The sequence below is a fragment of the Peromyscus californicus genome, unplaced genomic scaffold, assembly GCF_007827085.1.
Source record: "Peromyscus californicus insignis strain IS unplaced genomic scaffold, ASM782708v3 Scaffold_17__1_contigs__length_78620276, whole genome shotgun sequence".
NCBI lineage: Eukaryota > Metazoa > Chordata > Mammalia > Rodentia > Cricetidae > Peromyscus > Peromyscus californicus.
In genome coordinates this window covers 27,062,974-27,079,018 of record NW_026294469.1, presented here as the reverse complement: position 1 = coordinate 27,079,018, position 16,045 = coordinate 27,062,974, and the positions used below count along the sequence as shown (strand labels likewise).

At 43.3% G+C, this 16,045-nt stretch overlaps 1 protein-coding gene across 3 annotated transcripts; it reads right to left on the bottom strand.

Annotated features, from left to right (window-relative positions):
• Positions 1-29: 29 nt before the first annotated feature.
• Positions 30-11,602, bottom strand: LOC128112730 (protocadherin beta-7-like). 3 transcript variants are annotated; one of them, XM_052741988.1, is made up of 2 exons: positions 5,580-11,602; positions 30-1,383 (listed from the first exon to the last, which is right to left on the bottom strand). In XM_052741988.1, the coding sequence occupies exons 1-2, from the start codon at positions 7,143-7,145 to the stop codon at positions 544-546; spliced, it is 2,406 nt and encodes an 801-aa protein (XP_052597948.1). In that variant the 5' UTR covers positions 7,146-11,602; the 3' UTR covers positions 30-543. The 3 variants fall into 3 exon arrangements, with proteins under 3 accessions (XP_052597948.1, XP_052597947.1, XP_052597946.1); XM_052741987.1 differs by having other exon boundaries at positions 30-897; positions 5,091-11,601; XM_052741986.1 differs by lacking the exon at positions 30-1,383 and having other exon boundaries at positions 4,533-11,600.
• Between the last annotated feature and the right edge of the window lie 4,443 nt (positions 11,603-16,045).

Genomic DNA, 16,045 nt, shown 5'->3' with positions numbered 1-16,045 from the left:
CCCTCCACACCAACAAAGCACAGTGGAAAGCAGTTTAAAATCGTGATATTAAAAACAATAATGGGCAAAAGAAGAACCATGCAGCTATGTAACATTTTTAAGAGAAAACACCAACAAAGAAGTTAGTCCATTGGAGGCTGAATAAAGCACAAGACAGCGCCTCCTCTTTCCCCCTTTCTGATTAGATTTTGTGGCATTTGAGCAATGCCATGTAGTATGCTCTCAATGGCTCACAACTAAGAACAGAACACACACTAAACCGCATCTGATTGGGTTGAACTGACTTTCCATCTCTTCTCTTGTATATTCGTAAGCTATCGTAGAACAAGGATTTGTACAACTAGAGACACATTAGAGAGACAAGATTAGAACACTGCATCTTCCACTCTGGAGAAAAGACGAGATACTCTCACTAAAACCATGGCCAGAATATCCTGAAAACAAGTTTTCAGCATGCTTCAAATTTTCAAAATGGGCACAGCCAAGAACAATAGTTTGAGTTTCCAACAACAAAAAACACTACCCATGTTAAAAACAAAACAGTTATTTTAACTGAATGCCGAAACCCAAGTCGTTCCTACAGTTGGAATTTCCTCCCATTTCTGATTCAAGAGGATGGTCTTGGAAATTAGGTAAAATTGGTTTCAGGAATTTGAACTCGCCAGTCCCAGAGTCTCCCCTCAGACACACCTCATACTGGTAGCTCTGGGACAGGGTCCCCGCCCCACTGACATCCACAAGGTGGCCAGGAAAGTGTCCCTCAGGAACAGAGAAGCCACCCAGAGAGGCTGCCCTGGCCCTCCTGCACAGCCTCACCCCCACAAACAGCAGCACAGACAAGAGGAAGATGGAAGACACAGAAGCCAAGGCAATGACCAGGTATAGAGTGAGCGCATCCTCATCCTGGGCAGGTTCGCGCGCCACCTCTGGCAGAGGCAGGTAGGGCTGAGAGAAGCCATCCACCAGCAGCACATGCAGAGTGACACTGGCAGACCTTGGAGGATCTCCATTGTCCTTGACCAGCAGCAGCAGCTTGTGCTTGGGAGCATCTCGCTCACTCAGCAGCCTGGAGGTGCGCACCTCGCCATTGTGAGCCCACAGGCTGAACAGCCCGGGCTCTGTGGCCTTGAGCAGCTGGAAGGACAGCCAGGCATTCTGTCCAGAGTCGCGGTCCACTGCCACCACCTTGGTGACCAGGTATCCTGGCTCTGCCGCCCTGGGCAGCAGCTCTGTGCAGGGTGCAGAGGCGTTCTGCAGCGGGTAGAGCACGAAGGGCGCATTGTCGTTGGCGTCCAGCACCAGCACACGTACCAGCGCCTGGCTGCTGAGCGCAGGAGAGCCTTGGTCTGTGGCGCCCACGTGGAACTCGAAGGTCTGCAGAGCCTCGTAGTCCAGCGCCCTGAGCGCGAACAGCTGCCCGTTGTCGGCATTGATGGAGATGAGCGAGTCGAGGGCCAGCAGCAGAGAGTAGGTGATGTGGGCATTGGAGCCTGAGTCTGAGTCTGTGGCGCTGATGGTGCCTATGTGCAGGGCGGGGCTGTTGTTCTCCTGGACAAAGAGTGTGTAGGAGGTTTGTGTGAAGGCGGGGGCGTTGTCGTTGACATCAGACACCTGCACTGTTATAGTGTGCTGTGTTGTGAGCCTGGGTGTGCCCAGGTCGGTGACTGTGATGGTGATGTTGTACTCAGCTATAGTCTCTCTATCCAGTGGTTTTTGTGTCAATAGCGTGTAAAAGTTTTCCCCAGTAGGCTTTAGGAAGAAGGGTAGATCATCCTGAATGGAACAGCTTATTTTTTCGTTTTCTCCTGAATCTAGATCAGAAACGCTAAAAACTGCCACCATAGTTTCTGGCAAATTCTCCAGGATTGGGTTGGTAAATGCAGACAGGATAATCTCGGGAGCGTGGTCATTCACATCTATGACTTGGGTCAGAATCGTGCATTTTCCAGAAAAGGTTCCAGCATCTCTGGCCTCAATATTGACTTCATAGGACTGAGTCTTTTCAAAATCAAGTTGTTCTTTCAATCGCACTTCCCCTGTCAAGGGATGGATTGAAAAGGTTTTGCTAATATCATCTGAAGCCTGGAAAAGTGAATAGGAGATCTCTCCATTGACTCCTATGTCCTTATCTGTAGCCGAGACAGTGGTGATCAGAAAGCCTATTGGACTATCCTCGGGGATCTGTACCCTATAAAAAAGCTGCTCAAATTGGGGGGCATTGTCATTGATGTCCAGGACTTCAATGTGGACCTCAGTGGTGCCAGACCTAGGTGGAGAGCCGCCATCCTGTGCTGTGAGGATTAGCCTGAGCTCAGCTTCCTCCTCTCTGTCCAATGCTCTGTCTAGAACCAGCTCAGGATATTTCTTGCCATCGCTGCGTTTTCGAGTAAGCACGTGGAAATAGGAATTGGAACTGACAAGGTAGTTGTCAATGCCATTTTGACCCACATCCATGTCCTGAGCATTCTTCAGAGGAAATGTAGTCCCAGGAAGACTGCTTTCTGATATCTTTAGCATGATTTCTTTGTCCAGGAATGCTGGAGAATGGTCGTTTATGTCTGTAACTTCCAGCTCAGCTTGAAAAATATCTAAGGGATTGTCTAGCAGCACTTGGAAGCGCAGCAGGCATGGCTCTGTGTGCCCACACAGTTCCTCCCGGTCCACTTTCTCAGTTAATAGCAAATCCCCTGTCTCCTGATCCAGCTGTAAATGTAGTTTGTTCCCTTTCGAAGCGACCTTAACCCCTCGTCTGGAGAGCTCCAGCTGCCCGAGACCTAGGTCATTTACTAAATTGGTTACAAAGGACCTACCCTCCCTTTCCTCCACCACAGAATAGCGCCTCAGCTCCCCGGCACTTGCCAGAGACAGTCCTAATAGGAAAAAGAAAAAAGGGACTTGCCTTTGTCTGCAGGGGAGCTTCCTGCTGGCCTCCATTGTTTGTGGTGGTGCAGTGTCCTGGAGGATGTGTCAGCAGAACTGTAAATTCTCCCTGGTATCTGGTACTGTAGTTCTTCACTAGATCCCTGAGAATTATTCCAGTCCTTTCCCGAGGGCACAGACCTCCTCTCTGAAGTGCCAGAGCTTCTCTGGGCTTCCAGGCTTCAGAAGGTTTCTTCTTTCCCTTTCCTTTTTTTTTTTTAAATTCTATTAATGGAGCCACCGCTGCCTTCTAGTTTTACTTTCTTATCCTACAGCGCCGCCATGTGTTCTCACTGTATCTTAACATTTTGTGGGATGAGAATGGATGTAAAAAGCCTAAAGCTGCCTGTGTCTGGCAGTGGGCAAGGTAAGGCTGCATTACCTCTCCTACTGCTTTGCCTTCTGGGGCAGACAACTGCCTGAAAGCCACACAGGAGAAATGACATTGGTGGAGACGCTTTCAGTAATGCTCATTGAGCTTTGAACAAAGGGTACATATTTAAATAACAGCCCGGGAGGAAAAATCGATGCAAGAAATATATACATATATATGCATGCATTTTTCTAGCAACAGAAGATCTGGGGAATTATATATTTTATTGTGGTGAACCACAGAAACAGTTGTGATCCTTTGGGAAATTTATTTACCCTCTCCACCTTACTTTCCCCATCTCCAGATGAGGTATTAGAATCTAGGTCCTAGGATTGCTGAGGACTGCCTATCTTACAGATGAGAAACAGATGTTGTTCAAAACCTCTTCCTCCACACCTTCCTCCTCCTCCTCCCCCTCTCCTCCTCTTCTCTTCCATCTTCTGAGACAGGGGTCTCCCTATGCAGCCTTGGCTGTCATGGAACTTTCATTGTATAATAGGCTGGTCTCAAACTCATAGAGATCCCCCTGTATGTGCCTCCTAAGTGCTGGAATTAAAGACATGTTCTACCATGCCCAGAACCCAACATTTTTAGAACCTGAGGTTTAGTTAAGTCACAGCTTTAATAATAGTTGGGTAATAAACCCCAAAAGAGGGATTGTCAGTTTATAAGGAAATAGGACTACAGGCCAAGGGGAGCATTGCTATTTCTGAACACAGGAGAAACAGGCAATGTGTGTATGACAGATAATACCTAATGATAGAAAACAGCATAATGTTGTTGCAAAGTCACCTGCCTGGAGATGGACAGAATGAGGACTCTCTCACATGTCAAATAAGAAAAACAAAACAGAAAATATTAGGAGGTACTCTGCTTTGCTAGTTAATAATTGTGGAACTTAACCAAGTCTCTGTGAATGTCTACTTGCTTGTTATTGAAATATGGCTACTCACTGGTTTCTTCTGAAATAAAGTAGTGAAATAGGCTGATGCCTGTAAGTCCAGCACTTTGGGCAGGAGGATCAAGAGTTCAAGGCCATCCTGGACACAGGGAGACCATGTCTCCAAAAAGTGATGAAATTATGTACTATGCACAGTAATTACTAAAGAAACTTTAAAAAAGTCTGTGTGGTATAATCTTCCCAAATGTAAGGTAGGGATTTCTATATGTGATTCCAATCAACTCAGGACATAAGTATCAGTGAAGAAATTAGATGATGGAAAAATAATTGAAACCATACTTAGCAAGATTTGTCATTTAATAGATAGCATTTCAATAAAAGCTTAAAAACAAAGAGGGATCAAATTAAATTTGAGATAGCATACAATTCATGCATTTCATGCTTTAGAGAAAGTTCTTGGGAATAACCAAAGGAAGTATTTTCTGAACTAATTTAATTAACCTCGAGATGTTAGCATAAAATCATTCTCCTACACTCAACAAGGGCATGCTTTAAATTAGGGCTGCATCCGGAGGTAGAAATCTTTAGTTTTTATTCTACTTCTCTTCCCATGCTTTCGGTTAGAAAGTTGGGAACAATTGGTTTTAGGAACTTAAATTCGCTGGTTATCCCTGACTCTCCAGTCAGGCATACCTCATACTGGTAGCCATGGGACAGGGTTCCAGCGCCGCTGACATCCACAAGGTGGCCAGGAAAATGTCCCTCAGGCACAGAGCAGCTACCCAGAGAGGCCGCCCTGGCCCTCCTGCACAGCCTCACCCCCACAAACAGCAGCACAGACAAGAGGAAGATGGAAGACACAGAAGCCAAGGCAATGACCAGGTATAGAGTGAGCGCATCCTCATCCTGGGCAGGTTCGCGCGCCACCTCTGGCAGAGGCAGGTAGGGCTGAGAGAAGCCATCCACCAGCAGCACATGCAGAGTGACACTGGCAGACCTTGGAGGATCTCCATTGTCCTTGACCAGCAGCAGCAGCCTGTGCTTGGGAGCATCTCGCTCACTCAGCAGCCTGGAGGTGCGCACCTCGCCATTGTGAGCCCACACGCTGAACAGCCCGGGCTCTGTGGACTTGAGCAGCTGGAAGGACAGCCAGGCATTCTGTCCAGAGTCGCGGTCCACTGCCACCACCTTGGTGACCAGGTATCCTGGCTCTGCCGCCCTGGGCAGCAGCTCTGTGCAGAGTGCAGAGGCGTTCTGCAGCGGGTAGAGTACGAAGGGCGCATTGTCGTTGGCGTCCAGCACCAGCACACGCACCAGCGCCTGGCTGCTGAGCGCAGGAGAGCCTTGGTCTGTGGCGCCCACGTGGAACTCGAAGGTCTGCAGGGCCTCGTAGTCCAGCGCCCTGAGCGCGAACAGCTGCCCGCTGTCAGCATTGATGGAGAATAGAGAGGCGAGGGCCAGCTGTGGTTCGTGGGTGGGCAGCAGAGAGTAGGTGATGTGGGCATTGGAGCCTGAGTCTGAGTCTGTGGCGCTGATGGTGCCTATGTGCAGGGCGGGGCTGTTGTTCTCCTGGACAAACAGGGTGTAGGAGGTTTGTGTGAAGGCGGGCGCATTGTCGTTGATGTCAGACACCTGCACTGTTATGGTGTGCTGGGTTGTGAGCCTGGGTGAGCCCAGGTCGGTGACTGTGATGGTGATGTTGTACTCAGAGTGCGATTCTCTATCTAAAGGCATCTCTGTTACTAAAGTATAGAAATTTTCCACGGATGGCTTCAGGACAAAAGGGAGATCATGTGGAATGGAGCACATGGTTTTCCCATTGTTCCCCGAATCTCTGTCTCTAATTCTAAAAACAGCAACGACCGTCTCTGGTGAGTTTTCAGCAATTGGGCTAGTAAGTGAAGACATGAGAAGCTCAGGTGGGTTATCATTTACATCCAGTACCTCCACAACCACAGTGCACTTTCCAGAAAGTCCCCCGCTATCTTTGGCCTGTATAGTTATCGAGTAAGTTTGAATTGCTTCGTAGTCGAGCTCAGCTTTAAGATAAAGATGGCCGGTTGTAGAATTGATTTGAAACGTTTGGAGGATTCTTTCAGTGGCATAGAAAAATGCGTATGCTATCTGCCCGTAACTTCCCGTGTCTAAATCCCTGGCGGACACAGCAATAACCAAGGAGCCAACCGGGGTGTTTTCAGGTAATTGTACCCTGTAGAGGGACTGCACGAACTCGGGCGAGTTGTCATTTATGTCTAACACCAGGATTCGAACCAGGGCTGTCCCGGATCTGGGCGGAGATCCACCATCTAAGGCTGTGAGCGTTAAAGTGAACTCTGCTGTTTCTTCTCGGTCCAACGTTTGATCCAGTACCAATTCGGGAAAGACAGTGCCCTCCCCTCCATCATGCACGTGAATGTGGAAATATGCGTTGGGACTGATGGTGTAGTTACTCAGGCTGTTCGTCCCCACATCGGAATCCTGCGCCCTCTCCAAGAGAAATGTTGCCCCTGGAGTTGTGCTTTCTAATATTTTCAAGGGAATTTCCTTGTCTAGAAATACTGGGGAATTATCATTTATATCTTTGACATGAAGTGCAGCTCGATGAATCTGAACTGGGTTTTCCAACAGCAACTGGAAAGTCAGCACACAGGGCTCCGTGGGGCCGCACAGTTCCTCCCGGTCCAGCTTTTCATTTAGAATTAAGTCTCCCGTAAGCGGACTGAGCAGTAAAAACCCCGTGTTCCGGTCTGAAACAATTCTAGCCCCTCGAGCTGACAGTTCCCCCAGCCCCAACCCCAAATCCTTAGCTAGATTGGTCAGGGGCGTGCCTCTCTCCGTTTCCTCCGCCACAAAATACTGAAGCTGTTCGGCGCCAGCCCAAGACGCTCCCAGAAATACACAAAGAAACAGTACTTGCCTTTTCTGCATAGCTCGCTCCAATCTGGCCTCCATTCTTTCTCAGACGTTCAAAATAAAAACAAAAATCCTTCTGCTTAGCCTCAAGCAGCTCCCTGGAATACAAGCAGCTTGGAATCCTTAGGAATGATCTGGATGCTAGCAATTCTTGTGAAAGGAGAGAGGCACCTTCTCCCAGCGCTTGCTGCCCTTATATCATTCCCTATGGCTTTGTCGGAAACCTAGACTATTCTTTGTGCGGTTCCCCCATTCCCGTCTCTTCCCTTTCCTCTTTTTAGCCTGCAGCGCCACCTTGCGTTGTACACGTGCTATTGTCTTCCTCAAGAATAAGCAGTAAGATAGCCGGTTAAAGGCATTCTGCCCCAGGATTTACACTAAACTCTGATTCTCCACCAAAATTTAAGAAAATGTAAAAATCTCCTGTTTTAAAAGTTGACGGTAAAGATTATAAAAGAGAAACAAACCTCCACCAAGAAGTCAACAAATGTGTTATTTGTAAACCACTTAGCAATAATGAATACTAACACAGAACTAGGTTTTTTTTTCCAGTTTCTTGTGAATTGGATATTTTTTCCACTTCCAAGGTCTTCACTCCTCTTCTATACTTTCTATAATACTTTTTTCTCCACAATTTTCACACTCCATCTGCCCTAAGTACTATATATTGATATTAATTGCCAAGATCTCCAATACCAGCAAATGCCCTAACATTGGCTGTAGCCAGTAGGTCAGATTCGCATTTGATGAAGTGCTTTGATATTCCATGTTTATGACAGTTGCTCTCAAAGAAAAAACACTGAGATTTTTGTTTGTTTGTTTCAATACAGGGTTTCTCTGAGTAACAGCTCTGACTGTCCTGGAACTCTGTTTGTAGACCAGACTGGCCTCGGACTCAGACATTCTTCTGCCTCTGCCTCCCAAGTGCTGGGATTAAAGGTGTGTGTTGCCACCGCCCAGCTGAGACTTTAAAATCAAGGGTGTTTTCTTTTTCTTACACAAAATATTTTTTAAATTGTCCATGTGTTACTTAGCTTTTAAACCCTTATGTCCTTAACATAAATTAAACTTAACCATGATGAATTAGTTTGATGCACAGGTAGATTTGATATGTCATCCCATTTTTAAGTCTCTCTTCATGTTTAACTTACATGGTTTGGGTAGTAGATTGTCATCCTGGCCTCACAGAGTGAGGAAGCTTTCCATCTATTTTTGCAGACCAGAACAGACATAGACATATTGTTTTCTTCTGCATGTTTAATTGCAATTTGCCTCTTAAACTGCCTGAGTTCAGTGCCTTCATTGGTGGTAGATCTTTATCTTGTCGATTCTGTTCTGGGTTATGTCTGTTCAGAATTCTATAGGCACCTTTCCTTTTATTAAAAGTCATTTTTTGGTCTCTCTCTCTCTCTCTCTCTCTCTCTCTCTCTCTCTCTCTCTCTCTCTCCTAATAAAACTCTAAAAAGGTAAAAAAAGTCATTTTTTTCTAGTTTTCACATTTGTTAGCATTATTTACCTTTTCCTATTATCATCAGCAATGACTCACATCCTATCTGCCTTCTACTGGTGATGAGACTTGGAAGAACTCCAGGGTACGGACATTTTAAAATTCATGTTACCCCAGAATTAAACGTAACCTTTATTTTTAAAAATCAAACACTAAAAGACTTAAAATACAGCGATCCCTGCCTTCTCACCTCTTCTCTGTTTCTCTCCCAAGATGCAGTCATTTTTAGGCATTTTTAATCACCTCCTCTGCCACTGATATTTTAAAATATATGTTAAGCTCACACATTATCAACTGACTCCTAGGTAAGTTGGATTAAATCTGAACTCTCTCATGCCTCTTTTTACTTTCAGTGTGTCAGGAACATTGCTACGTGATAACTATGCTTTCCACACTTATTTTGTTGACATTATTAATTGCCTTGGTTTTTCATTTTCTTTACCAATAGTATTTATCCATGTCTTCTCATGATTCCAATTGCCTCCTAGTACAATTCTGCACGTGGTGACTCCCGTGTCTTCCAAGATACCAGTTCCCCTTTAAAGTGGATGATTTGCTTTCCACATCTGTTATGGAACTTCTCACTGTTGTCATCAAGAGATTCTTCATCTTTTATTCTAGTTTAATTTCCCATTAGGATTTTTTGGTGTCTTTCTGTTTTCCTATTTACTCATGGGCTTTAAGAAATCACATTTTTAATAGGTTCCTGTGACTGAAAAGATGATATGATGGACTCACTGATAAGTATTCTGCAAGACACCAGTCCCTTGAGTCACCAAGATTCAACCGGATCACTATTGTTTGCTACACTTGAGACACGGCTGTCATCCTGGAATCAGCACACGGACATTATTTCATTTTCCTCCGATTTTGTATGTTCTCTTTTCTGTTTTTTTCTGTCTCTTTTATTCTTCTTTGGGTTCCTTTTTCCGTTTTATAGGCATCAACCAGTAGCTTCCAGAAAAGGATGTATGAAAGATAAATTTTGTTATGATCCTTGAAAAATTATTTTTATGTGCATGTGGTGTTTGTATTCATGTGCACGTGTGTGTGTGTGTGTGTGTGTGTGTGTGTGTGTGTGTGTGTGTGTGTGAGAGAGAGAGAGAGAGAGAGAGAGAGAAGTTGATGTCAGAATCTTCATTGGTTGGTTGTTCTCCACCTTACCTCTTCTTTTGAGGGACAGGGAGAAGGTTGTGTTTTTTTTTTCTTGTCTTTCCTGAGACAGGGTTTCTCTGTTTAACAGTTCCGTCTGTCCTGGAACTCACTTCGTAGACCAGGCTGGCCTCAAACTCACAGAGATTAACCTGCCTCTGCCTCCCGAGTGCTGGGATTAAAGGCATACGCCACCACTGCCCGGTTTTTCTTTTTAATTTAATATAATTTAATTTAATATAATTCTTGTATATCATACTAATCGAAGTTTCTCCTCCCTCCTCTCCTCCCAGTCCATCCTCCCATCCTCCCTTCTTCCCCAGATATACTCCTCCTTTCTCTTCAGAAAAGGGCAGGCCTCCTAGGGTTATCAACCAAACACAGCATATCAAGTTAGAAGAAGACTAGGCACATCCCCTCATATTAAGGCTTGATGAGGCAATCCAATAGGAGGAAAAGGGTCTTAAAAGGAGGCAAAAGAGTTAGAGACAGCCCCCACTTCCACTGTTAATAGTCCCACAAGAACATCAAGCTACACAACCATAATGTATATGCAGAACACCTAGGTCAGACCCATACAGGGTCCATGATTTTTGACTCAGTCTCTGTGAGCCTCTATGAACCTTGATTAGTTGATTCTGTGGTTGTTTTCTTGTGTCCATCTTCCTTTTAAAAGATTTATTTTATGTGTATATACATGTGCCTGAGTGTATGTATATGCAGGAGCCTGTGATGGTGGTCATAAGAGTAAGACAGATCCCCTGGAACTGTAGTCACAAGTGTTTCTGAGTCACCATGTGGGTGCTTAAGCTAAACCTGAGTCCTCTGCAAGAGCAGTAAGTACTCTTAACTGCTAAGCCAATCTCCTCAGCCACTTCCCCTAATTTTTTTTTGAGACAGGGTCTACCACTGAGATGTTTGCCAATTGGTGCTTTGGTAGGGTCTGGGGCTTTTCACTCAAGTTTCCATGCTTGTGCAGCGGGCATTTTACTGACTCAGCCATATCCCCAGCCTCTTTGTTGATATCTTTTTGTTGTTGTTGTTGTTGTTGTTTGTTTTGAGACAAGATCTCACTGTTTAGCCCAGGCTGGCCTTGAACTCACAGACAACCTTCTGTTTCTGCCTCCTGGGTGCTGGGATTAAAGACATGTGCCACCATGCCTGGCTACCCTTATTGTGATCTTAAATGTATTAAAATATCTTTATTTTACCCCCAAACTTGATTGGAACTGCAACTATGACTTTTTAGGTTGAAAATAATTTTCCTTCAGAGTTAAGTTTTGTCAATGAGCTGCTTGAACCAATGCAGTCACTATGAAATCTGAACCTCATCATTTTCTTATTATCAATAGATGTCATATATATTTTACTTATTGTGGTAGAATTTTCACTATCCCAACCATTTAGAAATTAACAGTCATGCGTTCTTTGGTTTGAGTTTACGTTCCATTCATTGTACGAGATAATTGATGGGCCGTTTAACCCAGGAAACCGTTTCCTTCATCTTCTTCAAAGTTTCAGTAATTTTATTGATTCCCCTCTTTCATTGACTCCTTTCTCCCCTCTTCTTTTCAGAGTTCTTTTAATGCAGTTGTCCTCTGGGTTGGCTCTCTTGTTTCCATGTTTTATTTACCTTATTGCCAATTAAAAGTATTTTTTAATATTTACCGAGGTATATTTTTTGTTTACTTTTTTTCTTAGAAGAAGGTCTTTGTAGCCTTGGCTGGCCTAGAACTCTCTCTGTAGACCAGGCTGACCTTGAGTTCCAGAGACCCACCATCCTCTGTCTCCTAAGTGCTGGGACTAAAGGTGTGTGCCACCACACCTGGCTTTTTTTTTTTTTTTTTTTTTTTTGGTTTTTCGAGACAGGGTTTCTCCGTGTAGCTTTGCACCTTTCCTGGAACTCACTTGGTACTCCAGGCTGGCCTCGAACTCACAGAGATCCGCCTGGCTCTGCCTCCCGAGTGCTGGGATTAAAGGCGTGCGCCACCACCGCCCGGCCACACCTGGCTTTTTGAGGGAGCTTTTAAACTTTATTGTTAAGCCCCTCTTTTTTTGTAGTTAAACAGCTTTATTTTATTTTATTTTTACTTCAGAGAACAGCTTTTTATTTTGGTCCTCCCCCAATAGAATCTCACGTAGCCCAAGCTGGCCTCGAATTCTCTGCGCAGCTGGTGACCTTTAGTTCTTGATGGTTCTCGTCTCTACCTGCCCAATTCTAGGATTACAAGGGGGTTCTGTCACAGCTGCACTCATTTGTCATCGTAGAACAATATTTATTGAGTTGGTAGATCCTGGGATTTTCAGGTTTATTGTCAAAAATAGGGAGGGTTTTTAAAAATTGTTTTTGGCTGGGAGAGTGAAGTGCTTGTTGCTGAGAAGTGAAAATAGAAGAATTCCGGGGCTGACTGGGCCCCCAGCTTCGATTTCCAGGTTCCCTGAATGATTCTGCCTCCATAACTAAGGTAGAGCATGATTATGGAAGACACCCAATTCTAACCTATAGCTTTCATGTGTACATAGGCACATACACATTTGTTTAGTAGTATTACCAATTCTACTGTTCTTATACACATATGCATGTAAAATTTACATAAGTTTATCATCTAACTTTATGTTGTAATCATTTTCTCATTTCATTAAATTTTCTCTGGCAACATGATTTTTAAAGCCAAATGAAATACTTTGGGTGCATTGTATTTTGGGTGTATAGTAATTTATACAGTTCTTGGCATGGCTTTGCAAATACTGAAATTATCATTCTCTGTCTCTCTCTCTCCCCATCTCTCCTGCATGCTACCAGTGAGCTACACCTCTAGCCCCTAATTTTTTCATTTATTTTATTTTATTTTTTTCTATTATCAGCTTGATACAGTAGAAATTCTTATCCTAATAGTGAAATGTTGAGCCCTTCTACTGAGATTTTCATTTATCATGTCCATATTCTCCAAGAACTCTTTCATTCTTATTGATTAGATGCAATGAATTTTTCCCTCTGATGATAATAGTACGTTTATTTCCAGTGTTTCCCTTCCAAATTCTTCTCTTTGAAAAGGTCTAGTTTTTCCAAGAGTCCTTTTATATTTCTTTTATTTTTCTAATTTTTTATTTATCCTTAGTTTTTTTTCCAGTGCTAGGGATTGAACCTAGGGCTTCCTCCATGCTAGCTACCACTGGACCACATCCCCAGCTCAAGCATTTGTCTTAATTCAACTTTAAATACTGAAGAGCAGAGTGGTCGCTTTCAGCAGGTTGACAGGTGCTTACTTAAATCATACTAAGGTGAACCAGAAGCACTCCAATGCGTGTGTGTGTGTCTCTTTTCCTATTTATTTTCCTTTTCTCTTTCTTTTCTGTCCATCCCTCCTTTCTTTTCTTCATATGTAGTTTTCATTCATCAATGGTCTATATTTTCTATCTCATTATTGTTTTTAACTTGTTTCCTTTTTTTGGAGACAGAGTTTTGTGATAGAGGTCAAGCTAGCTTTGCATGTAGCCAAGGTTTCTCCTGCATCCACCTCTGACCTTCTTGAATGAGAGGCTTGAGCCACCATGCCCTGAGTTTTCTCTGTTTTCTACCCAAAAGGAAAAAATATGTAGGGAAACAGGTAAAGGGTTGGGTAGGACTTGAGTGGAGATTTTCACTGAAGGATGCTGGTAGCCATATCAGAGGTGCAGCAGGTGGCAACTGAAGTTCAGGTATCAGTTCACCAAGAGGAATATCTCTGATGGATCAACCTCATTTTAGGCAAGGCCATGAGACTACAGACTCTGAAATATCTTTTGCTTCTGCTGTACCTTGAGCATGTGATATGATACATATGGTGTGGGGAGTTCCCCACTACCTGTATTGCAGTGTGTTTATCTCATGAGTACATCAATCTAATAGGCATTTATATGTGTAGACTGTCTAAAAGATGATTCCTCTTTAGCTGTATAATTTTGATGAATAAAAATAGGGTTCATAACTAGGCCTGTTGTTCCATGAGAACTGTGAGACACTTAGGGCCTGTTTCATATCACAGCTCAGGCTGACATAGGAAAGTAGTTGAATCTCCCTAGATATCAAGACAGCTGTATACCATTAGCTGATTTAAAGCTTCAAAGTAACTTTGGATTAGACCAGGTGCCTTGCTAATGGGTTTTTTCTTTCATTTTTCTTTATTAAGAAATTTTCTACTCACTCCACATTCTATCCACAGATCCCCCCTCCTCCCTCCTTCCACTCCCAGCCCTCTTTCCCAAGCCACCCCGCTTACTCACATCCCCCAAATCGAGGTCTCCCATGGGGAGTCAGCAGAGCCCAGCACACTGAGCCTAGGTAGGTCCAAGCCCCTTCCCACTGCACCAAGACTGTGCAAGGTGTCACACCACAGGTACTGGGTTCCAGAAGCCTTCTCATAGACCAGGGACAGATCCCAATCCCCTGCCTGGGTGCGCCCCAAACAGTTTGAGCCAGACAATCATCTTCCATATCCAGAGGCCTAGTCCAGTCCCATGAGGGCTCCACAGCCACCAGTCCACAGTTCATGGGCTTCCACTAGTGTGGCCGGTCATCTCTGCACGTCCTCCCATCATGATCTCGATGTCCCTCGCCTGCAGTATCTCTCCTCACTCTCATCAATTGGATTCCCGGAGCTCGCTAATGGGTTTTAAGATGAACACTTCCAGGAAAAGCAATCCAGTCACAAGGACATATATTCAGCCATCTGATGTGTTGAACCAAGGTTCTAGGTACAAAGGAACCTAATTGCTATGCCAGTCTTTCTTGCTAAGTCTGGCCGATAACATAGGCCAGTCTTTAACTCTCTGCACAAATTCCTAATCTTAGTTTTATGATACAGACATGTAACTTGAAGACTCAAAGTTCAGCCAACTCAGTTTCCTTTTTTATGGTCTAAAGGTACACACAGGACAGAAAAATATATTTTAAGATTTAAAATGCTTTTAGTGTCACTGTGCCTTGGAGAGTGCCGAATGAGCTCATATTAAGAGAATTAAGGGGGAGCTGGAGAGATGGCTCAGCGGTTAAGAGCACTGACTGCTCTTCCAGAGGTCCTGAGTTCAATTCCCAGCAACCACATGGTGGCTCACAACCATCTGTAATGAGATCTGGTGCCCTCTTCTGGCCTGCAGGGATACATGCAGACAGAACACTGTATACATAGTAAATAAACAAATCTTTAAAAAAAAAAGAGAATTAAGGCAATAAATGACTTGTTCTTTCTTTGCAGCTGCAGCCCACCAATTAGGAAGTTGAGATTTATTGCATGTGTGTTGTTGGGAGGACTCTGTCTTTTATCATTTACTTAAGAAATTGAATGTGCACTTAAAATGTAACTCCTATATTCAACATAAAAGATTCTGTTGGAGATATATATATATATATATATATATATATATATATATATATATATATATATATATATATATATAACTAAGAGATTGGGAGCCAACATGAGAAAAATAGAGACGCCATCAGAATGCATGTGAGCTCATTCTTTTCCTAAAAAAGCCCTCAGATAAAAGTCCCAAGTTTTTCTTTGCTGCAGGTTTCTCTTTGAGCCCTGTCTGCAGCCTGGGGCTGGTCTCAACAGGCTGCAGTAGAAGGGAGCTATATTTAGATTATATTTCAGTATCAAATCAGTATCACATAACTCATTCAAATTTCAAAGGCTTGTTATTGTAGGTTCTTCTATTACATGCCCTACACAATTCCATATGAGTTCTCACAGTAGTCATCCAATGACTCAGGATGTGCTTTAATCAAGGCTAGTGGGGAAAAGTAAATATGTTAAAACAGGCTTCATCTCAAATGATGTCATTTCCAGGCTTTTAGGGCCAATCATTCTAATGCTTCTAAAATTTCTGCAGTATAAATAGGATTAGATGTATATATAAATATATATATTATATATATATTTATACATATTATATAAACCTACATATTTTTTCCTCTATTGTCTTTATTCTCTTGTATTCTCTCCATCTTTGTAGGGCTGAATTTTAAAAATGTCTATGCTTTTGTTCATACATTTGCAAAAGAGACCAATTTAAAGATACATGTCCAATCTACAAATTATACTTAGAACACAAACTATCTTTGACTTTTCAAATTTTCAGTGGTCATATTCTCTGTAGTTTTCATTGTGGGTAGTTACTTTATGCATTTATATTTTTAATTATCAAGTCATTTACTTTGCCTCTTTAACCTCAATAACTCTTGGTTTCTAAGACATTCACATCTCACTTTTTGCTGCCCTTAAGTTCTTTAAATATC